The sequence below is a fragment of the Microtus oregoni genome, unplaced genomic scaffold, assembly GCF_018167655.1.
Source record: "Microtus oregoni isolate MIOR12 unplaced genomic scaffold, Mior012 000036F_ref0000092, whole genome shotgun sequence".
NCBI lineage: Eukaryota > Metazoa > Chordata > Mammalia > Rodentia > Cricetidae > Microtus > Microtus oregoni.
Window position 1 is genome coordinate 16750181 of NW_024543095.1, and position 27306 is coordinate 16777486.

General features: G+C 41.1%; 1 protein-coding gene across 1 annotated transcript in view; it reads right to left on the minus strand.

The window, feature by feature from the left end:
- Window positions 1–27306, minus strand: part of Srbd1 (S1 RNA binding domain 1) — a 177796-nt gene that overhangs the window by 11891 nt on the left and 138599 nt on the right. Inside the window, exons 17-19 of the mRNA XM_041631103.1 lie at window positions 14785–14891; window positions 13537–13713; window positions 9935–10093 (exon numbers count right to left, since the gene is read on the minus strand). Coding sequence (XP_041487037.1) covers window positions 9935–10093; window positions 13537–13713; window positions 14785–14891 — 443 coding nt within the window. The remainder of the gene's footprint in view (window positions 1–9934; window positions 10094–13536; window positions 13714–14784; window positions 14892–27306) is intronic.

The following is a 27306-nucleotide window of genomic DNA, read 5'->3' on the forward strand; positions in this document are numbered from 1 at the left end:
AGCAGACATAAGGTTCTGTGAAGGTACATGGGACTCTGTTTACAAGGCTGGAACCCTCTCAGTGAACTGGGATTCTCAAAGAGGTCCTTAGTCAGTACGTGGATAAGCCAAGAATGCCAGGAAAGGATGATCATTCTAGTAACAGCTGGGCTTGCACATTGAATTCAGCAGCTTTAGACTACAGAAAAGAAAAATGTTGGAAGCCAATCTAAACGTTTCACCTTGTTCTGGGAAGGTTCCCTCACGGTTTCTTTTCCTCGGTGTTCTCTGCATAGTTCCCTTTCATTCTCTATTCTTCCACTTATTCCTTCAAACTGCTGGATCGGTCTTTGTTGGGTGCTGTAGATACTGTGGTAAGCCAGATTCCGATCGTCCCTAGCCAACTGGAGCTTATAGCCTTCAATAACTAACCTTTAATTACATTGCTACGAGCCTAACAAATCTGATGCCAATTTTTCTGATGCATTATTTAAGTTACAGGTTCAAGAACAATTATAAAGGGTCAGAACTTTAACTATGCTATTACACTGTGCGGTTGTTTTTTTTTTTTTTTTTGCTTGTTTGGTTGGCTTTTTAACCATCCAAGTCTATTGTGAATATGTAAGATAAAGTAGAGAATAATACAGTCACATCAAAAGATGTTTAATCACAAAATTGAAATCTAATTCTATTTTTCATGATTTTATACAAACAAGTCTTTTAAAGACTTTATGATCAGTTCAATATCTTTGTTTTCCAATACTTTTATGTTTGCTTGCTTTTTATCTATGCGTATGAGTATGTGTCTTTATGTGTGCATGTATGTGCATGATGCTCATTGAGGAAAAGATCCCCTAGACCTGGACAGGTTGTAGCCACCTGATGTGGGTGCTGGGAACTGAGAGTTCTCTGGAAGAGTAACAAGTGCTCTTCATCACTGAGCCTTCTCTCTATTCCCTGCTATCTCTTTTAATGGTTCCATTATTACCATATGAATTTTGTTTTTATTTATTATTTGGGATGTGTACCACAGTGCAACAGGATGTGTAGAACTGAAACATAAATAGAGATGATCTATGTTCTCAAGAAGCCTATCAATGCAGGGAAGAAAAACACTCTTTAGATGCTAGACTAGAGGTCAACAGTTAGTAAGTGGCCATTATGAAGCTCACAGGTATCTCTAACAGTGTGGGCCCATATTTTATACAAAATATTTACAGCCAGGCTCTCTGGCTGTGCTTAATTTCCAAGGCAGCTGCAATTCTGCCAAACAAGCTAGCCACCCGACAAAGACTCAGGATGTATGGCTCCTTCTCTTTTGTTATTATGTAGATCGCCTGGGGAGAGGTGTTGATTCCAAAGCTGGTGACTTAAGGTGCAGGTGTTTTGGTAGTCCCGCAGTACCCCAGAAAGAGAATATTAATGAGTATCCACCTTGGTTTACCTGGGGGATAAAAGGTATTTTGAATAATAAATGCGGGTAGTTCTTCAGGAATGAATGAAGTCTGAGATGCCCTTCCAATATGGCTGTGTGAACTGCGTCTCATTATTTCTCACGCCTCCTTACCCACTGAGTTAGGGAAAAATAGTTTCTATGTTGGGGGCACGGACCCTGACATGATGGCGCCCAACGTGGGGCTGACCACTGAGCCCCGAGAAAAGCCGGAGGAAGGACAAAAAGTACAAGAGAGACTGTGAGTGCTGACCACTGAACCCCGAGAAAAGCAGGAGAAAGGACAAGAAGTATGAAAGAGAATGTGGTGCTGACATCTGAACCCAGAGAAAAGCCAGGGAAAGGACGGAGGAGAACGTGAGGTTGATCTGCGAACCCCCCAAAACAAGGAAGAAGTGACCAGATGTGAGGAACCCACAAGAAAGTATGGGTGGATATGATGAAAACCAAGCCAGATGGCTTCCAGAGTGACTGATTTGGTGCATTCAGTAGAAAGACAACAGACCTGAGGACAGCATAGCTGATAACCACCCAGCAGGAGAAACGGAATACGAATATGATGTCTGTAGCTTGCTGTGGTTTGAAACCTGTTTGCTTTAAAACTAAGATACAGACTAAACATTTAAATGTTCTCAATTTCTGGGACACAAAATTTATTTTGAGTAAAATATTAAACCTAAAATCTAAGACCTAAGCTTTACCCTCAGGGAAAGAAAGACTCAAAATAAGAAATGACTAAAACCCCTCTTCACTTAAGAAAGGGGCAGACTAAGGGCTTAACAGCTGCTCAGAGACTGAAAGTGGTATTTTATAACAGCAAATGGTATTGTACTCTTACTGGTAATGACCTGATATTTACAACTGCATATAAGATGATGAAAAAATTTGGTACTGACCAATGGTACTAAAAACAATGGTACTGACCGAAAAGAAATTTTAAAAAGTCGGTACTGACCGACAAAAAATAAAATTATGATATGGAAAAAGATTATTGGAGAGTCAGTATTGACTGATGATGCAAAAAAAAATGATTTTGACTTGTTGGAGTTAGGAAAAAATGGTTTCTATGTTGGGGCCACGAACCCTGACATAACAGTGGTGTGGGAAGTCCTGTATATGTGTTGCTTTTATTGGTTAATGAATAAAGCTGTCTTGGGCTTCTACATGGCAGAATAGAGATAGGCGGGGAAAACTAAACTGAATTCTGGGAGAAAGAAGGTGGAGTCGGGAGAAGCCATGTAGCCTGCCAGAGACAGAAACCAAATGGAACCTTGGTAAGCCACAGCCATGAGGCAATACTCAAATTAATGGGTTAAATTAAGATGTAAGAGCTAGTCAGTGAGAAGGTAGAGCTAATAGGCCAAGCAGTGATTTTAATTAATACAGTTTCTGTGTAGTTATTTCAGGGCTGAGCATCCGGGACAAACAAGCAGCCTCCAACAATGTAACAGTACTGCTAAGCACTATCTCACAAGATCAGTTTCCAAGCTTTTGTACTAAGAAACTGAGAGGATGAATTGAAAATTATCTGCTATAAAGAAGGTTATGTTTGGAGCAAAAGTTCAGGAGAGACCCAGCTTTCAGCTTTAAACATGCTAGACTGAGGAGGCAGCAGATGCCGGTTGAGCTTTAGAAGACTAGTTTAAACTAAGAGTAAATTTAGGAGCCATGCAGAGTGATGGTCTCAAAAGCCTTGAGAGTGAAAAGATCATGGGGCAGCAATGACTCTGCAGTTTTTCAGTGTCTCCCTTCTGTATCTCTCTTCTAACAGTGAGTTTTCACTCCGTCCTCCACAGTGTCCCTGGTGTTCATATTGTTCTTGTCACTCATAACTTACTGCATTTCATGTACTCTGGAAATCCACAGAGAATGTGGACACTGCACTTTGTCTGTTTCCACACTCTTCCTCCGTCCTTACAGTCTACTCCTAACACAGCAGACCACCGCAGCCTTCTCATGGTGTCACTCCCCAGCTTCTAGACAAGCCACAGTTCTCACTAAATAGTAAGATCCATCACTTCTGGCAGCCTCAAGCTGATGGTGTCAAATAAGGCAGTTTGGGTACATGGTTTAAGGATGGTTTAGATAAGTGGGTCACTGGTTGAGAAAGAATTTCAAAAGAGGAACAAGGATGGAAAACTGAAAGGGAATGAGAGGAAGAAAAGAGTAAGAATTAGAGGCAGGCAGCCCTAAGACAATGAAAAGCAGGCACAATGGGCAGGCAGTGTTTAGCTCTCAGTAGGGGACACTAGATCACAGGAGTAGGAAGTCTGAGCCAAACCTGTAAGCAAGGTGGAGGAGACAAGAGGTGCAGCAGTCCTAGACTTTCAGAGCTGAAGCACGGTATTCTCCTAGCTGCCACTTCCTTCCTTAACAGAGACCACTACAGTCCTAGTGGCACGGAGGAAGTGAAGGTGGAGACAGAGCAGCTAGGGAAAGACAGGGCAGAATGAGTGCAGAGAAGGGTGCAGCTAGAGGAGCTGTGGAGGAGTTTCAAATTCTTCAGCGAGGAAGGAAGTGAAGTCACCCTGTGAGTGGGAGAAGACCGGAATCAAGTTAAAGAGACATAGAGGACAGGACTCAAAGGCCTGAAGAAATGCTGGTTCCCGTTCCCTCCTGTCTTCTAGGGTGTGAGTGCTTCCCCCACATTTCATTCAAATGCCATCAGTCCCCATGCTTTCTGACAAACCCCCTCTGGCTTTCTGCCCCTCTATTCTGGTTTCTCAAATTTTCTTAATTAAGAAGAAAGCAAATGTGGGTACTACTGGTCTGCTTACTTTACTTATTCTAAAACACAAAGGAATGCTTTTTTACTACAACATCCAGGAAACACATCTTTAGCAGAATAGTATAAAACTCTACCTGCTTTAGAAAAAATCCACTTCCTGAAGACTTCTCAATAAAATAAATAGGCAAAGCTTCAATTAGGAGACAGGATGCTTTCTTGAGAAGCAGAAAGAACACTCAAGCTTAGATAGATACTCCCAATATTCACTATTTTTTCCTTAAGGGGCACCACACTTTATCTTTCAGAGAAGACCACGACCACAGCGACAGCATTCAAATCTGGCTCCAGTTTGAAAAGTACGATCCAGTTAATGACTCAGGCTTTGAGTGATGGCAGATCTGGTTTAAATCTTGGTTCTACTAAGCTAAGTTGTCTCAGGCAATTGACTTTCTCCCTCTGAGACTTGGCCAGCCTGAAATGGGAATAACATCAGCACCAGTTTCCTGGGGTTGCTGTGATGCTTACACATCCTGGTCCATCTAAAATGCCTGGGAATGAGGAAGTAGCCAATGAATGTTTGTTTTCACTGGTCTATCAACAACTCCTTAAATTAGCTTGAGCTGCATTCTCTTCTCTCCAGCTACTAGATACCCTGTCCATCTTTTTTTCCCACCACCTGCATGAACCTACAAGACAGCCCTGTCTGAAAATGAGCTCTCTTCCCCCTAGTTTAAATTCTTCTTGTTGCAGTGTGCTCCTTTAAGGGTACATTACCTTCACACATCTCTATGTTCTCCAGGCCCTACCACATTGTAAGCTGTGAATAAAACCTCAACAACAAAACCCATGGAGTAAATATTGGAACCATAAGGAATTTTAAAAAATTAGGGAAACACTAGGCTTCCTTGAGATGAGCATATTAAAAGATGGGCCATCTTACATAAAAGGAAGAAAAAATTTAGTTCATCAATATTAAACATTCCTATTTCAAGCCAACATTATGAGCAAATACAAAGGTAAACAACGCAGACTAAAGTCTTGAGCTCACACAATGACAGACTTCAGTATACAAAGAACACATAGACAAACAAGAAAAATCACACAAATACGATAATAATGGTGTAATTAGGTCTCTGAATCTGAAGGTACTGCCAGCCAAGACTCAATCAAGCATGGATCAAAAGCATTTGGGAGGCTAAGAGATGGCTCATTGGTTAAGACTTGTAGGACACCACTGTGAGTAGGAACTATCTGAGTGTCATCTAGATGACGCGTGTGAAAGTCAGATGTGACTTCTACAGCTCAGCACTGGACAAGACACCAAGGGTGATTAGGTAATTACCCATTTCACCTCCAAATTTCTGAGGTGTGTGTGGGGGAACTGCATGTAAAAGAAATTTCCTATGAAACAGTGAACAGCTGTCTTGTTTCTGGGCAAATAGGTCACCCCAAAGGAAGCACGGAGAGAAGTGCACTGATATTCCACAGGTGGAGACTGGTCCCCGTGAGAGCTGGCAGAAATGCCTGCCTCCCAGGGGAAATGAAGACTGCTCTGGCTTGAATCCTGCTGAGAGCATCACAAGCTAGTACGTTATTTTTCAATGTAAAGAGCCACCGAATCTCTTGAACCATTGGCAAGGCAGTTCTATTTCTAGGGATCCACCACAAGGAACCATTGCTAAAACTATTATTACTAAATTACAGTCACCCAATGAAAAGATCTAGATCTTAAATAAGAGGGATATATGCTTACAATAGAAGCAAATCGAAAAATCTTATAAACCATATTACAAATGGATTAAAGAAACAAAAATGTCCATAGAAAACGACTGGCTTATACAATACAGCATGCTAATTAGGTTCCCATGAAGTTATCTGTTTTTTGATTTTTATTTTATTTGTTTTTTTTTTTTGGTTTTTCGAGACAGGGTTTCTCTGTGGTTTTGGAGCCTCTCCTGGAACTAGCTCTTGTAGACCAGGCTGGTCTCGAACTCACAGAGATCCGCCTGCCTCTGCCTCCCGAGTGCTGGGATTAAAGGCGTGCGCCACCACCGCCCGGTTGATTTTTATTTTATAGGGGATTACAGTTAAGAGATTGCATGGATCTCAGAAAAGATTTTGAACTTTTAAACATCATTGAGACTGTGATAGAGTATGGGAACGTTTCAAGTTGTACTAAATGCATATTGCGTTATGATATTGTTATAAGTGTATGGGGGCCAAGGAGTGGAATGTGGCAGTCTGGATATAACTGGCACCCATAAACTCACTGGGAGTGTTACTATTATGAGGTGTGGCATTGTGGGAGTAGGTGTGGCCTTGTTAGAAGAAGTGTGTCACTGACAGGGTGGGCTCTGAGGTTTCTTCTGGTCAAGCTACACTCATGGTGACACTCAGTTCACTTCCTGCTGCCTTCAGATCAGAGATGCAAAATTCTCAGCTCCTTCTCTAGCACCATGTTGCCTACAGGCTACCATGTTCACCATAATGACAATGAACTAAACCTCTGAACTGGAAGTCTCCCCAATTAAATGTTTTCCTTTATAAGAGTTGCCCTGGACAGGCTATCTCTTTATAGTAACAGAACCCTAAGACAGTCCCTCATGCTACTCCTGTGCATTATACTGAAGCTTCTGATCATTGCAACAGGTAAGAAAAAGAACTAAAAACATGAAGATTAAAATGGAAGAGGTAAAATTTTAATCTATTTGCTGATGACCTAAATTTATGAATTCTACAAAAGCATACACACCTGTGGCAGGTCTGCAGGAGAGAGCACTGTACAAAGATCAACTGAAGCTTAACACACGGGGAAAGAGAAGCCATAAACTAGAAACTGCTTCTATAACATCACTGAAAACACTACACAGTAGTGCAACACAAGTAACACTTGTGTACAGGAAACTAAGCTTTGCTTAGGAAAGCAAAAGAAAAACTAAATAAACAGAAAGAATTAGTTAACTTCCACTTTTTTGTTTGGCACAGTCACTAAGCAGCCCTGGCTAGCCTGGAACTCCACATATAATCCAGGCTGGCCTTGAATTCTCATAGAGATTCACCTTCCTGTCTTTTGTGCGCTGGGATGTAAGGTGTGCCCGCCTGACCCCTATTATTATTTAACAGAAATTAACAAATTGGTTCTAAAAATCATAGGAAAATACAAATAATCTGGAACACCCAATGCAGATTTCGTTTGGACTTGCTAACTGAGAGCTTGAGTTCAACAGTAATCAGGACTGTGTGGCAACGACACTAGGCTGAGCCATCAGTTAAGGACTAGTCAAGTTCAGTGGTAGAGTACATACCTAGCATGTGTAAGGTCCTGAGTTCTCCAACATGGCAAAACACAAAACCACCATAACAAAACCCACAGCAATTCTAAACAGACTAATTTAACAATTCAGAGCTAAAAATGAAGCCACATTTATACAGGCATTTGATTCTCCATGGAGATCTGGGTAAAGGAATGGTTGAGTGGACATATGTGCCTGCAAGCATGCATGTGTGTGGGGGTGGGGGAAGGTGGCTTTACTCTTTAAAACCACGGTACTAGAAAACTTTCAGTCCCACATCTCCAGGGACAGGAGAGGCTGTACTCTGAGTTGACCACCAGTGATGAAATCATTCATGCCTAAAAAAACAACCCAGAAAAATGAGGTCTAAGTTCTAGAAGGCTGGACATGGGCAGAGGCAGAAGATGCAGATGCTTCAGCCGTAGCCCTTACGTCATACCTCACCCAGGAACTCACTGCACACATAGCTGTGCATCTCTACTCACAACAAGAGGGTGCACTTAAATATTTTACCCTAAGTTCTGTGAGCTGGCAAGTCAACCAAACCCAAAGAGACTATCATAGAGATCTCAATTTATTGGTTTGTTTTGCAGTATTAACATCAAAAACAGGGTCTAACATAAGATGGGGAACCCTAATTCACAGCAAACTGGCTCAAAGTGTGGGTGACAACATATGCTGTGAATGGCATGGGAAGAGTGGGCACTTGTAGAATGGAAGCTCCACTTCATGGAATCTGCCCTTTGAGCAATGTCAGAATGAAGTACAGGGTGTTCCTGGTCCACTGAGAAATGTGCTACAAAGCTAGCTGTAGATACCTCAGGCTACAGGCACGTTTGACATTGTACGGAGAGTAAAAAATAGTAAAGCAGATTAATTTTTTTCTATAGCTCATAATTCCTTAAGCATAATAGATAGGACTGTAGTGTATTTATACAATGGAATATTAACTAGCAAAAAGAAAATAAAAGAAACAAGTTACTGGTGTTGGTTACAAAGGGAATAAACCTTTGAGTATTACACTGGTAAGACATGCCGGTGAGCACATTTGTGTGGCAGAGTCTGGGACACTCACTGAGCCCATCTGTGTGGCAGTAACTGGGACATGCGCTGAGCACATCTGTGTGGCGTCGGAGTGTTTCTACGAAATTTTAAGAGCAATGAGCTAAGTTTTGCCAAACTCCTGGGAGGTTTCAGCAGGAGGGAATGTTTGGTGATGAAAGCAGTAGTTTTTGTTTTTGTTATTTTTTAATTTTGAAAGAGTTTTGGGTTACATTGATATATGTATTTTCCAAATGTACACTAAAAACTTTATGTTAATTTTATAAGAGAAAAAACTAAAGAATTACTATATTATGCATGAAGAATAAGGAAAAATACACATCAGTCTACAATGTTCTTATTTCAGCAGCTAAATAAGTTTGATGATAAGTAGATGGATAGATATGGACAGATGTATAGAAAGGCAGGTGCAGTGATATGCTAATATTAGATGAAGGTGTAATGGAATACTCTGTATGCATCAATAATTCTCAAAATCAAACACAGGGGAGGGCAGACTGCCGTGGTGATGGTGGACGAGGTCTCCTTTTCTGAGTTATTCCTCTACCTTTATAATAACAAACACTGTTGAAGAAAGCCAGTCAATGACATTCCCCAAAGTGAGCAAATACAAATGGTTTCAAAGCAATCTATAGATCCCATACTTTAGCATCAGAGTTAAAACAAACTGGTCCTAAATCCACTACTGTACAATCTAGTCAGAACCTTAGGATTTCTGGTTATGTATCAACTCATAGGTTTAAAACTAACTGAAAGCTTTAAAGGTAATTATAAATGCAACTAAAAAGCTGTTTTGGGGTCAGATGGGTCAGTGAGCAAGTCTTGCTGTCAAGTCTGATGACTGTCCTAGTCTCAGGACCGCGTGGCTGAAGGGGAGGGAGCTGACTCTTCTTGACAGCTGATCTCCGACCCCGCTCCATATATGTACACACAAACAGATAAATATAATAAAAAATCTTAAAGTCATTTTCTTTGAACACTTTATATTAAGCTTCTCTTGTACTGAAAATAATCTCAGCATTGTTCTCTGTTAATATGCCCCTACTAAAAGTACATTAGACTCTGATAACCCAACAGAATTTCTTGGGAAAGCTGGCTGTTGGCTTTGTCTTTCCAAGGGCACCAGTTAGACCAGGTACTGGTCAATTCAGTCATGCCAGTTTCCAAAGCAAACAGAGAATGCCATGCAATTTTCACTTCATACACTTCTCCCTAGAACCAGGGCTTATTGGCTGGCACAGTTCTAGAAAGAGCAATAAAATAATGTGTGGTCAACTCAGAAACTCAGGAATTTCTGAAAACTGCTATCATGCTTAGTACGACCTTGCGTCTCAGCTCCCATTATGCCCATCCAAAGGCTATGTGCTGTGCAGAGCTCACTGTGAACAGGCAGTGTTCTGGAGCTGGCCTCCGGCTCACCTGACTGCTATGTCATAGGATTCCGGATGGATGCAAGTCTGGTCCAGTGGGTTCGGTGTGAGGATGACATCTGCTTTGGTCTTCTTTTTGCCCAGCTTCTCACCAGTGAGCACAGCAGCTCCCTGGTGGTTCTGGCCTGAAGAGTCAGTGGGCCCACTACTGCAGTTAGGAAAAATCATGATAAAAAATGAGCAAGTGAGGCAGAAAAGCAAAGAAGCATGACTTAACTATGCACTGAGTCTTCTGCTACATAAACCACACATGGCAGTCATTCACTTCACAGATACTATCACATTTTGCTTAAAATACTAATATGATTTTGTTATTATTCAGTCCATACAACTGGCATTCTAGGGGAAATGAAGAAATAAATAAAACCATTGCCATCATAGTAAGATGGCAAAGATAGTTTCTCAGAGCTGAGGAAAACCAAGTTCCCAAGAGAAACTACTGAATGCAGAATGCAGCATGAAGCTAGATTCACATCTGACATATAAACAGGACACTTCAGAATATCTATTTGAGAAAAGACAACGGCTTTCAAAGGAGTAAACTCAAACTCAGTATTTAGAGATAAGGCAAGCCAAATCAGCCTGGCATTAGACATCACCTGCAAACAGGAGCTGTCAGAGCACAGGCGACTAACCTTGAAGGTGTAAAGAAAATGCCCTGAGTGCAGAGTCAAATGCTCTGAATGCAGCATTCAATAGGAAGACAAACCAAAAACATCTCCAGACATGTAAAACTTCAGCAAAACCTGTACAATAATATGCACTACAGAAACAGTGGAGAGTACAGAAACAAAAAGTAACACTAAACAAATGTTTATCAATGTTATTAAAATAATATATAAATATATTTATATATAAATAATGCTACTGTATATGTGTATGCATGTATGTGTGCATGCACGCTCATCTCTCCATGAAGGATAACAGAGCTAAAGAGAAGCCAGCTGGGAAAGTGGGGAAAGTGCTAAGTTTCTAGCCCTTTTCTGGAGGACAGAGCTGATGATTAAATAAAGATGTGACAGGAAAACAAGGAGAGACACGGGAGAAAGCATGATGAGAAAAATACAGAAGACAGAATATTCAGTGCATTTAATTACTACAATACATACAAATGCATCAGAGTCAGGCTGAGGGGAGCCATGAGACCAGCTACATGCTTACAAGAAGCACACCGACAGTTAAATGCTAGGCATGAAAATAACAACACACATGATCTATAGAGGCAAGCAGAGCAATAATGCTAGCAATCAGAAAATTCCAAGGCAAAATCACAGAGGTAGCAATTTATATGATATTCTTATTAAAGGCATGAGTTGTCTAGAAGATGTAACAGTCACAAAGTTCAAGTACTGACACCAGTTGAAAATATGCTTTAAAACTCAAATGTTTACCAATAAGGCAAAGATCACATTAAATTATAGCCTGCCTGTAATTAATTAAAATATTACATACGCCATGTAGAAAATGACAAGAAAATAGCAGGAACCTGTACATAATACTTGGAAAGATTTCAAATGTTACATAGCATAAGCTTCCTGCTCATATTTAACAGAGAACACCACAAGCAAATGATGTAGAAATACATCTACAATGTGGAAATAGGTACAAGAAGCTCTAAAAGTGAGAAATAAAGGCACACTCACTTATTTTTTTTAAAATACTATTTGAATTTTCTGACCAAGCTTTCAAAATACATATAAGCTAACAAAGGACCATTTTATCTTCAACACTATTAATGTATGGCTTCTGGGTCTTGTGTGTGCGTTGCCGATGAGCGCAGACTCCCGAGGTGCCTGCAGTCTTTCTTTTTGGGCAGCCAGCTCACAAAAAAATGTCACAGAGACATTATTAATTATGAAAGTTCAGCCTTAGCTTAGGCTTGTTCCTAACTAGTTCTTATAACTTGAATCAACCCGTCTCTTTTAATCTACATTCTTTTATGTGGTTCAGTTACCTTTACTCTGTATGCTCGTCCTGCTTCTCAACATCTAGCTCATAACCCTGCCTTCCTCTTTCCCAGGTTCTCCCTCTGCCTGGAAGACCCACCTATACCTCCTGCCTAGATTTGGCCATTCAGCTTTTTATTACACCAATCGCAGCAACACACCTTCATATGGCATACAAATATCCCACAACACCTGGGCTTTAAGGTGGTGCCGGTTCTCGGGTTCTTGTGCGTGTTCTGCAGCACTTTACCAACTAAGCTGCCTTGCCAGGCCCAGCTTCTGCGCTTTGTAATCTGCTTCGGAAGAAGTCCTACCATCCTGCGGTTCTGCAAGAGTTTCCCCAGTCTTTCGCTACGCACTTACAGCTTCCTCCTTTACATATAACTTTATGAACTACTTAGAATTTACTGACAATGAGAGTGAGTTAGGATGCCAGCATCCTCTGCATGCACCAACATTCTGAATTACATTTTTCTGTGATTTTATCTATCCATGATCTACCAGTATATGAAATGTCACCTTATCATAAGCTAAATTCCAATTATTTTATAGTGGATTTGAGACTTTACTCTGCTCCATTTACTTATCAAAACCCAACTGTTTTGTTACTGCATTCATGACTGAGCTTTGTAATGTATTCTACCATCATATGGGGCTGACATTCGCTTAACCTACTTCCGAGTGAAACTGCTTTTGCATGACCTACAATTTTGTGAAGAGAAAAAATTATGCATTGATGAACCAGGAATTCCTAAAGGAGCAGATGCATAAAGAATATCCCTTCATATCTATAAAATGCTACTAAATTTACCCAATTTCTTTGCTTTTGGGCAACTTGGACTAGTAGGGAAGGATTTAGTTCAGTCCCCCCGACTGGTGGCTGGTGGTCAGCATGAACTCAGCAGTGCAATGTGGACACATGAAGTCTCTACTCTCCTTCCCCGGCTTGCTGCCATCATGCGGCTGAGCCTCTCCTTCCCCTGACACGGCGCTGTCATCCGGTTGAGCCTTGTTTCTGAACACATCAAAACTGGCTCTGCCACAGGACTTCTTATACTTGTTGCTTGCTATGAGCCCTGTGCAGCTGGCCCCTTCATTTCACTTAAAACTTTGCTCAAATATTTTTTTTTTTTTTTTTTTTTGGTTTTTCGAGACAGGGTTTCTCTGTGGCTTTGGAGCCTGTCCTGGAACTAGCACTGTAGACCAGGCTGGTCTCGAACTCACAGAGATCCGCCTGCCTCTGCCTCCTGAGTGCTGGGATTAAAGGCGTGCGCCACCATCGCCCGGCCTCAAATAATTTTCTAATGCATAATGTAGCTAAAGCAGCTACTTGGCCCCCAGGACAGAGCCAAATCCCTTAATTTTCACAGCACTTACTCACCATCTGAATCTGCTTGTTTTACTAGTGGCTTACTGTCCTTTCCAAGCATTAAATCGTGATACCATGAGAACAGGCGATTTTCTGCCTTGCTGACTGCTGTATTCCTAGTCTAGTACAGTACATACTCCCCCCCCCCCCCCCCCCCCCCCCCCCCGTGGAGGTGAGAGGATGGACAACGGGCATCTAGAGCTTAGTGTCAGCAGGCGGGACAAGAACAACAGAGGAGGCTAGCAGTACCACCACAGGTGCGAGCTTCACAATCACCTGCAGAATGTTCGGATATAGTCCTGGTTGATTCTGATGAAGCCAGCACACTGCTGGAAGGATTTTGGACCAAGCCCTTTTACATTCTTCAACTGTTCTCGGTTAATGAAAGGGCCATTCTTCTCTCGCCACTCAATAATATTTTTTGCTCTGTTGGCATTAAGTCCTGCAATATGCCTAAAAAATAAAAAGGTAAAATAAAATAATAGTTATAAAAGAAAAGAGAAAGATCTCGCCTAAAAATACAACGTCACAAATCCCCTGGACCATAACATCAACTGCAATGACACACTGCCAGGCGTCTGCATTAATCAAAGCAGGACAGAAGAGAAAATGCAAAGCAGCAACAAGCCAGTTGCTCCCTGTGATATGGTGGAACTGAGGCAGCAACAGAGCATCTGCTACTCCATATGACTCACAATCTCTGTATCTCCCAACTCAGGAAAAGTGTGTCCATCTCTGCTCAGCTTAGAGAAGGGCTTCACGTAGCCGTCCCTATTAGAATCTTCCGGTCCATTGCTATCCAAAACTGAACTTGGAGAGGAACTTCCCTGTGAATGGCCTGGTTGCCATAAAGGCATGAAAACTCTATCACTAAGGTCTTTGCTTGATTTTAATTAAAAGATTGTTATTACAGAGAACCCTAATTCCACTGCACAGTTCCAAGCATGGAATTACAACTATGGCTTTGGTAGGAGGAAGTGGTATCTTAGAACACAGAAGATATTTTCCACTATCACAGTTTTGGTGAGAAGTGCTCAGATCCAGGAACTTCAAAGAGCACCAGCAGACCCGTACATCCAGAGCAAGAATGTGAACTAAAACAAAGGAAAGAAAGAGGAACTCCTCTGTAACTGCCAGGAAAACAGCCAGTTAGTGTTGACAGGTGACCGTGACACTCCTTGAACCTGCAGAAGTGCTCACCTTTTGGTTACCTTCAGCTTTGACAGGTATCTGCAAGAGACTAGGTCGGTGAAGGCATCTACTCTGCAGTTGGGGCAATGGCACATTCCATGCTAACCTCATTTAAGTTCAATCAGTAGCACTGATGCAATCAATGGTTACCATGAACTATTTCAGATGTGCACTACTAAAAATAATTATGTGCACTCCTGCAATTCTTTCCTTAAATGACTCCTTTCTCTCTGATTATTCTACAGGAACATATAAACCTACAGATTTTCTATTCTGGACAACTTTATACACAAGCCCCCTTCTCTCAGTTAGCAAATTAAACTTTCGTCTCACCGCAACAGAACCTCAGAACAGATGTTGATATCCACCCCCACAAAGCTGACACACTCTTCCACAATGCTGTCCAGGGTTGCCTTGAGTAAAATCTGGGATACGTCGTGCTGAAAAGATAAAGATGAAGCAGCGATCAAATGAAGGCGATGCCACCTGTAGACTGTTTCATGTCTGCCCGTATTTATTGGTGGTTGACTAACGCACACCATGAAAATCCCTTTATTCCTCATAAGCACAATGTTAATAGATGTAACTGAACTGAAATTAAGGAATCTGTTTCCATACATTCTAAACCATACATACGCGTTCATATACCACATACAAAGGGAAACAGAAAAAAACCTGATAGACTAAAGGTGTATCTTTGGTAATGATGTTCTGGTAGATGCCAGCTTTAAAACTTCAAAATTAAAAACACAAACAAAAGCACTTTTGAGTATTCCAAACAGAAAGATTGAAATACAACTGGTGGCAAATACCAAATATTGGTAAAGGGTGCAGACCCATACTGCATAAAGCATTATCATCAAAAGTGCATTTTAGATCAAATATATAAAGCAAGGCAGTTTTTATGGAGGGTTTTATTTTGTGTGGTTTAAATATAACTTTACATAAAACATAATCAGACATTTACACAATGTAAAAAGTGTACTGTTAGTCAATATAAATTAAACCACAAAGGAATAAAAAAAATTAGCAAAATCCCTAGGAACTGACCCAAGAAGAAACAGAACAGCTGAGGGATTCAAGCTTGAATTCCTCCAGTAGAAGACCTTGGGTCCAGGGTCCATTGGTGAATGTGACTAAACATCCCTAGAGCAATTACTGCCAACACTTCCCAGATCCTCAACTACAGTAGTGACAGCTCCTACCTCATCCTCCAAGGCCATCACTAACACCAAAGTCAGGCAAAGACACCACAGGAAAATGCCACCCCTTAGGAAGACAGGTGCACACAATGCTAACAAACCAAATCCAATGAGAAAAATGACAGAAGCTTAACTAGGAACCTGTCTTGTTCAAAGGAGTGAGAGTCAGTTTGCAAAAGGTGCAGCTATCTGTTAAAGCAATAGAGTGTCCACTAGATGTACATTTCTGTGGCCTTTATCTGTTCTAGCCCTTTCCTTTTCTTTTCAATACATAAAGTATAATGCCCTGTAATTATAGTAGTGACTAGGAATAAAAAATAAGGTATTTTTAACTTTTCAAAGAAAAAAAAACTACACACCATGGCATGCATACACGCATACTGAGATGCACTCAGTAAAAATGAATTCAAGAACCAGATACACATATTTTAAATTGCAAACAATCCATGACATTTTTAGACTTTCAATTTCGAATTCAGAAAAGAAAAGCATTACTGTAGAAAGCTAGCTTCAGAGCAGAATGCCGTTGCCGTCTTAATCAGGGCACCTGAGGCTGCAGCCGCTTCTGGCACTTCCCTCTCAGCTGATGTAATAATTCTCTGGGCTCCCTGTGGTCTTTGGAGGGAATGTGGGAGTTTAGTGGGGCTCCCATCTATGTAGCTGCAGCTATGAGGGAGCTGTCATCATGTTTAGTGAGAGCTTGCAAGGATGCACTGTCTGGGCATCAGGCAAACGCTAAGTCAGTTTGATTAAATAAGCTCACTGGTTCACCACACACAACATGGTCTGTCGTTGGTGCCCTATCTGGGGTGAGTAAATGTTACCTCTCCAGAAAAGTTCACCCACATAAAAAGAGGTCTTTATAGTCTTCCATCAAATAGACACTCCAGTGTGTTCTCCAAATAGGAAGAACAGCGTCACACATATTCATAGCACAACTATTAAAAGCAGGCTAATGCATAGCCTGCATTCAAGTTTTCTGAAGTATCTTAATCACTCTGCAGAGAACTGTTTTACCAATCCAGAACTCAACTTGGGATCACAAACTAAATTTAGTTGACTCATCTTCACATACTTCACTAGGCAGCTTCTAAGATGGTTTCTAATGATCTCCAAATCCTACTATTCATGCATTTCTGTAAGTTTCTACTGAGTACTGGAGACATTAGTGACTCTCCTGCAGATCAATTATTATTAATATTACTATATCAAGTACAGTGAGTGTGAATCCGAGAAGTGAATGGACTGAGCTTGAGTATATCATACAGCTTCACAGCATCGCCCTCACACATTCAGGACAGGAAAATCCTCACCAGTAGCCTAGCTACATTAAATCTTTGCTAATATTTGTGTGTTTGGCCACTAAATATGCAATATGGTGCTTAATCTTAAAATAATAGCGTGTTAGTGGCTTTTACATCACCATGCTGTTAAATACCTGACATAAACTGTTTCCGTTCATGGTTTCCAATGTGGTGGGGAGGGCATGATGGAGCAAAGCAGCTTCATATCGTAGCAATCAGGAAACAGAGAGATGGAAAGGATCGAGGACAAGAGACAACACCCACGGCACCCTTGTGCTCCTACTCCACAACCTACTTGCAGCTGTCCTGTGTCCTCGTGTCAGCGCCTCCCCGACAGAGGACCGAGTCTACCACAGGTGCCGCGTTGGCTGTGCATTTCATATACAAACCACCGCAGGCGGCAGAGGTCATTACTCTGTTTTCAGGACATTTCCTAAAGAATTAGGTTTCACTGTTTAGAGTGCTCAAATACATGTGTGATGGTAACGTGAGCACAATACAAAATCTATTTCCTCCAATGGGCCAAAGGGACGAAAAGCAATAGTCTAGGCCAACCATGCTAGCTCTGTTCCATTTCTTTAATGATGTTAAATCATGTGAGGATAGATCTCCCAGGGGCTTAGAATAAGATGCCATCATTACTCAAGAAAGACCACTAGGATCTTTGTATCACGTGATAGGATGACCTTGAGGAAAACCAACTCACTGAAAGTAGAATACACAGAAAGACAGGAACTCCAGAATGAACTGGCTCTGGACTCACTTCTCTGAGTTTCTGGCAACGATATTTCTTTACTACTTAATAAAGATAATAGATTTCCTTATTGTTCAAGCCATTTTGAGTTATGTCCACTATGGTTTTCTAACCAAATATCTTATCTAGGGGCTCAAAGTCTAGCAAGAAAGACAGAAGCAATGAAAACAAGAAGCATAAGACCAAACACCTTTGAGCTCTTACAGTACGGCATTATTTAAGGCTTTGGAACATCATCTAATTGAATTCTCACGACAATTGACAGAATGCTTCTATGATTTTACACAATATCTTTACAATGAGAATATATTTTAGGAAAACAGCAATACAAATTAAGGGTGAGTGTGTTGTTTGTATGTGCACATGTGCATTCAAATGTGCAATCTAAGGGTCTATCTACAGGGGACTCAGGAAATACATGATAAAATCAACCAAACAAATGAAACCCAGAGTAGACTGGCTATTTCACCAAAATGCCATATATAAAACGTCTAAGGCAACCCAGGGCTAAAGTGTCGCCCTCGACAGCTCCTTAGTAAGAAGCCACACAAGCATGCTGTCCACGCTCATCATGGGCTTTGCTGATGGTTTCCTTCACCTTTCTGCTCAGGACGGGGCAGATACATACTGTGCCCCTGACACGCGCTGAAGCAGAGGTGTCTGCAGCTCCTCTCTCCCAGGCACGGTGCAGTGCTCGCGGAGCTCGGTGCTGACGGTGCTGTGAAGCGATGTGTGTGCCATGTCTCAGAGCTTTGCCGAGACTTGTTGAAAGCCGGGGCGTGACACATGGCACTACCTGTACTCACTGGTCCAAGACATGAGGCCCCCAGGACTGACTGCTAATAATCCCCAAGGACCTGTGCCAGGAAAAATGGGCCATTCTATTTTCAGAAAGAAGTTACCCAACTCTGCATTTCTTTTTTCTTTTCTTTTCTTCTTTTTTTTTTTTTGGCAAGTTATGTGAATTGTATAAACAGACTCCTTCAAATTCAAGGACATACTTTTTGGGTCATTATATTTTTACATAAAATTTATGAGATTTTAAAAAAGGATTATAAATGGTCATTTATGCTAGTCAGCCTTTTTGAGGTCAGAATCCACATTTTTATTATTACTTTACCACAAACTTCTGAAGAATTGCTCATCAAACTGCTTGTTTTACTCTCTCCTGAAGCACCAAAACTATCTCACAATTATTTTTTTGTTAAAAGCCCTTCCAGATGCAACACTGGAGACTCAGCTTCTGAAGCAACAGAATTTGACTGTGTACATTCACACTAAACTTGAATTGTGTTCCCTTGTGGTCTTCTGGCATGGCATTCTTTTAGAGTCTTTATTCTATTACGACTCGGGTTCCTTTCTAGCCCTTAAAGATGACCAAAATACAAAGCACAGCTAGAAACTAGCATGCAAGACAAAACAATGAGACGGCAGTGTAGAAGGAAAAGTCTACCTGATTTTAAGCAAGCCGAGGTTTTCCCCATCTTTTCTCATCTTGCATCTACTATGCTTTGATTGACACGTGGCAGTCTAAGAGTCATCCAGAAGAGTGTGAATGACCCATGAGCGAAAGAAGTGACAGGAGAACAGAAACCATTCGAGAAAAGAGAATACAAGCCAGAGGCCTGTGAAAGACCTATCTTTCCAGCTCTATCCGATCACAGAGAATTGTTACATGCATCAAGACAAGTGATTTTGTGGGACAAATGGACAAGAGTTCTGCATAAGCACATTCCTTAAAACACACCCACTGAACTCCACAGAACAGTTCTGTGCTCTAAATGAGTAAACTGTTCGGTGAACTACTCACTGTGCTTACGGGACCCTGGGATTAAGATGGCAAAGGGCACTAGTCTTTCAGCACCAGAGGGATTTTTGGGATCTGGAAACAGACTGAAATATGGCCCGTGGTTGGGAGAAGAAAAAACAACACAGAAGGAAGTCTCTGCAAATCCTCCTGGTGAAGCATATGGAAGGGATGCTGGCAACCACTAATGTGGCAGTAAGCAATGCTGCCTGAATGAGCTTTTACTATTTAGTGGTAATCAATTATTCAAGCCAATTTGACAGAAAAAATCCTTGGAACTACAACTTATTTGTTCTGCACAAGACAAATTGATTAATTTTAAAGCCCTAAACTTTTAGGGCATCAAGTGAGTATCCACAGATGTTCCGTGCTCTGCATGACCAGACTCCTGTTTCCAGGACACACTGTACCTCTGGGAATCTCCATTCAGCTCACAAATCTCCAGCAACTTTTCTGTCTGGCTTCATGGAATTTTGAAATATACACAATTTTATATTTGACAGCTGATGTTGAATAGCAGGCAATGCAGTACTATTATCTGAGATGAGGACACTAAACAGGAAGAACCTACACCCAACATCATATTAAATGTTAAGAAACTAGATTTCTTACTAGTATAAGAACAAATCCAGGATGTCCTTTCCCAACATCATCCTCTAAGACCAAGCTAACATAGTGAGACAAGAAAAAAGAAGGTGCATATTAGAAGTGAAAAAAATTAAACTACCCTTGTTGGAAGTCACAGGAAAGATGCAGGATACAGGTAGATACACTAATATAGAGTTCAGTCACATTTCTATACCAGTGAATGAACGACACTTGAAATTGAAAACAAATTATCATTTACTTTAGCAGTGCAGAAATAAAGAACTCAGGTTCAAACCTAACTATCTACACAAATAGTCCCTCCCCCGTCTCCATGTGTATGAAGAAAACCAGAAAACTTCGGCAAAATACACTGACAAATTCAATGAGTGAAAGCCATTCTATGTTCATGGATAGGACAACTCGATATTGTTAAGACTTCAGTTCTTTCTCATTTTGATCTATAAAATTCAAACCAATACTAGTCAAAATTGTAGAAAATGATTTTAGGGATGCCAAGTTGGTCATAAAACGCACATAGACAAAGCAAGTCTCAGAATGGTCAACAGAATACTGAAGGAAAAAGTAAAACTACAGAACTGACAAAACCCAACCTGCTATAAAATTTCAGTAATCAAAAACAATGAGGAACCGGGGAAAACAAACAAACCAACAAAAATAGATTAAAGGAATAGAAAGCCCAGAAAGTCTCATATAAATGTGATGAACTGATCTTTGACAAAGGAGCAAAAGCAACACAGTGAAACAAAGATCATCTTTTCAACAAACTATTGCTATAGCAACCAGACACAGAAAAATATTAAAAATGAACCTAGGCACAAAACCAATTCAAAGTGGATCACGGCCCTAAATGTGAAAGCGAAGCTATTAGACCTTGCATCAGTCACAGGGGAGAAACCTAAGTGACTGGACTACAATGGAGACAAACTGACAAGTGGACTTCACTAACTTTAGAATCTTCTGCTCAAAAAAGGACACTGTCAAAAGAAAAAAAAAATGAGAAGACAAGCCATACATTGTGAGAAAATATTTTAAAATGTTATAACAACAAAAAATATAGGAAACTCTTAAGATTCAATAATAATTATTAAAATTGGACAAAAGATACACAGACGGTAAGTAAGCATATGCAAGATGTTTCATAAAATTGTGTTACTTGGGGAATCCATATTAAAGCATTATTGAGGTCTGAACATTCAAAAATTCTATTCCATGGTCCTTACCCAAATGAATTGAAAATTTATATCAACATAGAAACTTTCATATGTGATGTGGGATTTTCCTCTGTACCGCTGATCAATAAAGAAACCACAATGGACCTATGGCAAGGCAGAACTTAGGTAGGCAGGGAAAGCTAGGCTGAATGCTGGGAGAAAGAAGGGTGGAGTCAGGGAAATGCCATGTAGGCTCTGCTGGAGACAGACTCCGAGCCTTTGGCCAGTAAGCCATAGCCATGTGGCGATACACAGATTAATAGAAATAGGTTACATTAATATGTAAGAGTTAGCCAATAAGAAGCTAGAACTAATGGGCTAAACAGTAATTTAATTAATACAGTTTCTGTGTAATTATTTCAGGGCTGAGCAGCCGGGGACCAACAAGTGGTTCTCTCCTACTACACATATGTATCATCATTCCCAAAACTTAAAAAGAACTAAGATGATCTTTAGTAGATAAATGGGTAAATGGTGACACACCAGATGTAACATATTAATCAGGAAGAAAAAGAAATGAGCTAGCAAATCATGGAAAGACATGGCCAAACCCCCACTGCACACTGCTTAGGACAAGAAGTGAATCTCAAAAGGCTGTATCACTCCAATTCATGTTCTGGGAAAGGCTGCCTTACATAAACAATGGAAAAAGTGCTTATGGCTAGCTGAAGGTGGAATGAACTGGCATGGTACAGACAACTTCTGCAAGATGCCATTACACCTATGTCAAAATCTACAGAACAAATACCCTCAACTATGGACTCTGGTGATAATGTAACAGTTGGGTTTACTGGTTGCTATCAATACACACCCTGGTGCAGGATGCTAGTAGTCTGGGAATCTGCAATTCTATGCAGGGGAAAATAAATGGGTGCTCTCTAGTTTCTGCTTAGCTTTGCTGTAAGCCTAAAACCTCTCAAAATTCCTATCAGATTCAGTCTGATCAGCTGCCAAGTTACTTGATTGACAGAACAAATCCAATACGCTGAGGAAAACAAAATTTGCATTGAGTCCTCCATATAAAATAAAATAGGTAGATATGCCAAGAAGTGAGGCAATGTGATTTATAACATAGATCATTAGTCATTCAACAGACAACAACCTAGGATGGATGACTCAGATGGCAGAGAGTGCAGACAAATACTTTAAGGAAGCTTTAAACTACTAAGAGGGCAATATGATTACAAACAAACCAAGCAACAAAAAGGCAAGCAAAAAAATGGAAAATAGAAGAGAATCAGAGGCTATAATTACTGTGTGATTGCAAAAATTATCTGAAATAAAACAAAATTAATGAAAACAAAGTTATTAAGTTTAATAGTGGATTGGAGGAGACCTGTATTAGTGAACACAAAGATCAGTAGATATTAGTCTATTGGAAAAATAGAATTATAAGGAAGGGATGGGGTGGAGATAGAAAAGCCTCATGACCTACAGAACAAAAGTTAACATGGATAGATGTGTATCATGGAAACCTCAGAACAGAGAGTGTACAGAAGAAAAATATGAGCAATTGACAGCGCACCTTTTCCAATTCTTTTGAAAAACATTATATAGATTCAAGCAGCACGCTGAAACCTCGAGATAAGAAAGTCACATGTAGGACTGCTGTAGCCAAGCTACCAAGAAGACAGTAAAGGGACAACGGTGAGAGCAGTGCAGACAGAAAGGGTGCACTGTGCATGGAGGAAGAGCGCGAGTAACGGCTGGACTGTCAGAAACAAGAGACAGCGACATGACATCTTCAAAGTACAGTATAAGGAAAGAAAACACAAAAACCCTGTCAACTTCAAATTTATCTCTCAAAGATGAAGGAAAACTAGGGCGCTTTCAGATAAATGAGAACTCGCTGCCAGCAGACCTGCCGTACAAAAAATGTTAAAGGGAATTTTTCTGACTAGAGAAAATTGACAACAGATGGGAAATGAATGGGTGGACACATATAAAACTATGAGTTAGTGTGTATTATAATGTACCTTAAAGATAAAGGAATACTTAGAGCAAAAACGCTAACATGGAATCTGCAACTATATGTCACATATGTGACACTTACATATCCATGTCTATGAAAACAAAGGAGAGGGAAGTGAGGCTATGCTAACCACTGCAGACTAGGGCAAAGGTAATTACACATTACAATCCCTGCCATGACTGCTAAGGGAAAACTGCAGAGAAGTACAGATGAAATTGAAAGTTGAAAACCAAAAGCTCTTTGACTTTTCTGTCCAAAATAGGCCAAAAAGGAAGAACAATGGACCAATGAGAAAATAGAAAGTGGAAAAATAAATTAGTGTAGACCTTAATTCAGTAATATCAACACTCAAGCTATAGCCTAGTGAAATAGATGCAATAAATGACAAATTTGCCTTTCACCGTTTAAAATTTTTGTACTTTTAATACATATATTATAATTTAAAAATAATTGTAAATAGTTGAGGATACGGCTCAGTAGTAACTGCCAAACATGCAAGCATGAGAACCTGAATTCAAATCCCAAGCACCCACAGGAAAAGCTGGGTGTACTGTTGTCCTCTTGAAATGTCAGCACGGTGGAGGCAGATCCCCGAGGTTCACGGGCCAGCTAGCCTGGCTAAACCAATGAGCTCTGGTTCAATGAGAGATCCTGTCCCCCAATAAGTTAGAATGCAAGGGAAGGAGGCACCTGATGCTGACCTCTGACCTCCACACTCATGTGCACAGAACACACAGAACTATAAATAAGCAAAACTCCACCCTAAGTTTCTAAACTGTGAGCTCAGAGAGCTGACTATCAAAGCTAACAGTTTAGAAGGGAACACTGATCCTCAGCTCTGCTGTCTTTAGCTCAGGTTTCATAGTTCTACAACATGTGACTGAGTATAGCATAGAGACTCCTCTGGGGGTTTGTCCACTGGACCGACAGCCCTGACTTTGACAGAGGATTTCCTTCTATAGAACGCTGTTATGGTCAAAGCTAAGCTCATTCTGGCACAGCCTTCCAGACTCGAGAACTCAAAGCAAAGGAGCACAATTGGGTGGCACAAGCTGCCTAGTCAGCTGCAGGTTTGCTCCCCATGGTAACCGAGACTTAAACAGGGCGGATAGCTTCTTTATGAACATGAAGATCATATCCAAGTCTTCTCACGTTATCCTAACTGTTCGGCGTTTACACTTTAACACACTCAGGCTTCTACTCTGTCCTGCAGCAGGTGCTCTTATGTCCCCTAGTGGATACAGGACGACATAGTGGAGAAAAGATAGGGCCAATACCAGCTCAGTAAAGGTCCATAAATCCTAAATGCCTGCCTTACCCACAGACTTCTCCAAACCAAGGCTTTGTGTGTCCCACTTGATCATAACAAGGAAAACATTAGCACATCTGAACTGGATCACGCCTACCTGCCTCATGTGTGGCCACCTAGCTAAAACATGATCTTGGCTCATGACATAGGCATGAACAAATGTACGCCAATTAGTGACAGATTTTGACCTGACACAACACAAAGGAGTCGACATTTCCACTGTAAATCTTTATTTTTAGCGATTTATGGCTTAGTCATAAAAGCAGACCTTAGAAAAAAATAGAGTGAAAAGATTTAGCCACAAGAGAGAAGTTTTCCTTCTAATAAACTAAAAATAAAACCATGTAGAAAATCTGATCTGAGACGACGGAGGTTGGAGGGAGACCTTTGGTGGGCATGAACACTCGGACAGCTGCTGTGTTACTGTGTCCCTAAAGTGACAGTGACTGAAAAGAACCAAGTCAAGGTTCAGTTGTTCCTGAATATGGAAATAAGGCTCCCTGATGACACCTCTAAATTCTAAAGACACATGTCCTCAAATGCATGTCTCATGCAGACAGTGGCCACACACAACACTGGCTATCAACTGACTTCTGCTTATTAATTACTAGAGATGGCTTACTTTCCTCAGTAAAACCAAAGGCTGCCTTTGCCAGCACTGGATTCACAACAGAACATTTCCACAGAGTTGCAGCATAAACACAGAAGGCAAGGTACCCACTGCCTTGGTATCCCCTTTCGACAGAGCCGACTTGGTGGCATGGAGCCCGGGGGCTTCATGTGGTCTACAGTAATTCTGCAGCTAGCCTAGCTTTCTGTATCACTGGGCTCTAACACTTGGCCCTCTCATTTCTTGTTTTCAGCTGTATAAGGAATATGCTATGCACACAGCTGTGGAAAGTGAGAAACTTCATTTTATTTCTGGTGTATCTGGTACAGACTCAGTGTGAGTCTTGCCATCGTCATTTGTACTCCACTGAGCACTGGGTGTGTGGAGGAGGTTTCTCTGTCTCTGTATCTCCACTTCCTGATGCCTTGCTGCCTGCTACATGGAGAAAGAGGGGCAACTGGGGGCAAATTTCTTTCTCTTCAGCCTTTGGATTCTTTTGGCAGGAGTTGAAAATTAAGTTAAAGAAAAGAGTAGCCTCAAGTAAGATGAGAAACTGGCCCCAAGAACAGCTTGAGGATATGGTGGTATTATGTCCCAAACACATTAGACAGAAAAATCTTTTCAGCAGGCACAGTCAGCAGCAAACTCAGAGTGAAGTTTTACAACAAAATTCAACTGTTTTAACATGTTGTACTAAGACTGGGCATGGGCCCTTGCATTCCACACTCACGACGTCTCCAGAAGAATGGTTTCTGGGTGAGGTTCTAGATTAAGAGTTCCTGCTAATTCCCACCCAATCAGGACAACTGCAGGTGCTTTGCTGAAAACACTTGTGCCTTTTTCCTGGAAAGCCAAGAAAACTCAGCACCTCCTGTCTTTATCATCTCAAGCTCCACTAATTTGACACAAATCAGGAGACAAAGAAATTGGGGGATCTGGAACCAAAATACATAGAAATATTATTGAGTTCTCACCTGGCCAGCTTTCAAGTCAGCCTCAGAATTCATTCACAGACAGCCCTTATCACAGTCAGAGACATAATAACAAGCAACAAACAAACAAACAAACAAAACCAAAAACAAAACCCTGACTCAATGTCATAGCTAGACAGGTCAAATAGTTGCAGATCCTGACAGACAACCAGCAGGTACAGAGAGAGTATAGTTGTTGACACCACAGTGTTGCACCTATATCCAATATTTCACAGGGCACAGTAAGTCTGTTATCTCCGCTTCCAGGAGGCCAGGGCAGGAGAGTCTTTGCAGTTCATGCCTGGTCTCGACATCAAGCTCCAGCCCAGCAAGAGCCGAGGCAGCAGACCATGCTGTCGTTCCCTTACAGCCTTTGACAGTTCCGTGTATGGTAACTGCCCCTTTCCCAGAAGTATCTCCATGGGTCACCACAGGAGCAGGCAAAACCATACCCATCTGCCTGACCCACAGAGTGATGGCTTACAGGGGAAAGGTAGAAACATTCTGAAGTTCAGAAAGTATTACAAATGTTACCAACTCCTCAGAAATAAGAACTGAACACTGTCCTTACTGAGCAGCCACACAAGATTAGGACTCAGACACTTATTCGCTGTGTTAATTCTTCAAACCACCAAGGAGACTATTTAATCAATGGGAGGCTCTGTTTAGAGCAGACTGTTTTAAATAAGTTTGGTTTTTAAGATGAATTTGTACTTCCTTTCTAGTTTAGTTTGAGAGGTTTGTTTGTTTTCCTGACACTGAGGGAAAAACAAAAACAAAAAGGAAAGGAACACAGTGGGCATTACAACAGTGAAGGCATTACTCTGTCTAAGTCATAAAAGCAGAACGGTCAGGATAACCAGCTGTTCTGAATGGAAGACGCAAGAGATGGCCACAGGCCATTCAAACAGGAAGCAATAGTAAGCCTCACCCTGTTTAAAAGCCACACATAGAGGACTGGGGCTGTCAGTCTGAGAGAAAATATGCCTTGTTTCCACGGGGACCCAAGTTCGACCCCAGCACTGCAAAAGAAAACCAAGCGAACAAACCCCACATAGTCACAGGCCACCATTAAGGAAACTGAGACTCTGAGGCACTTTCTGCGA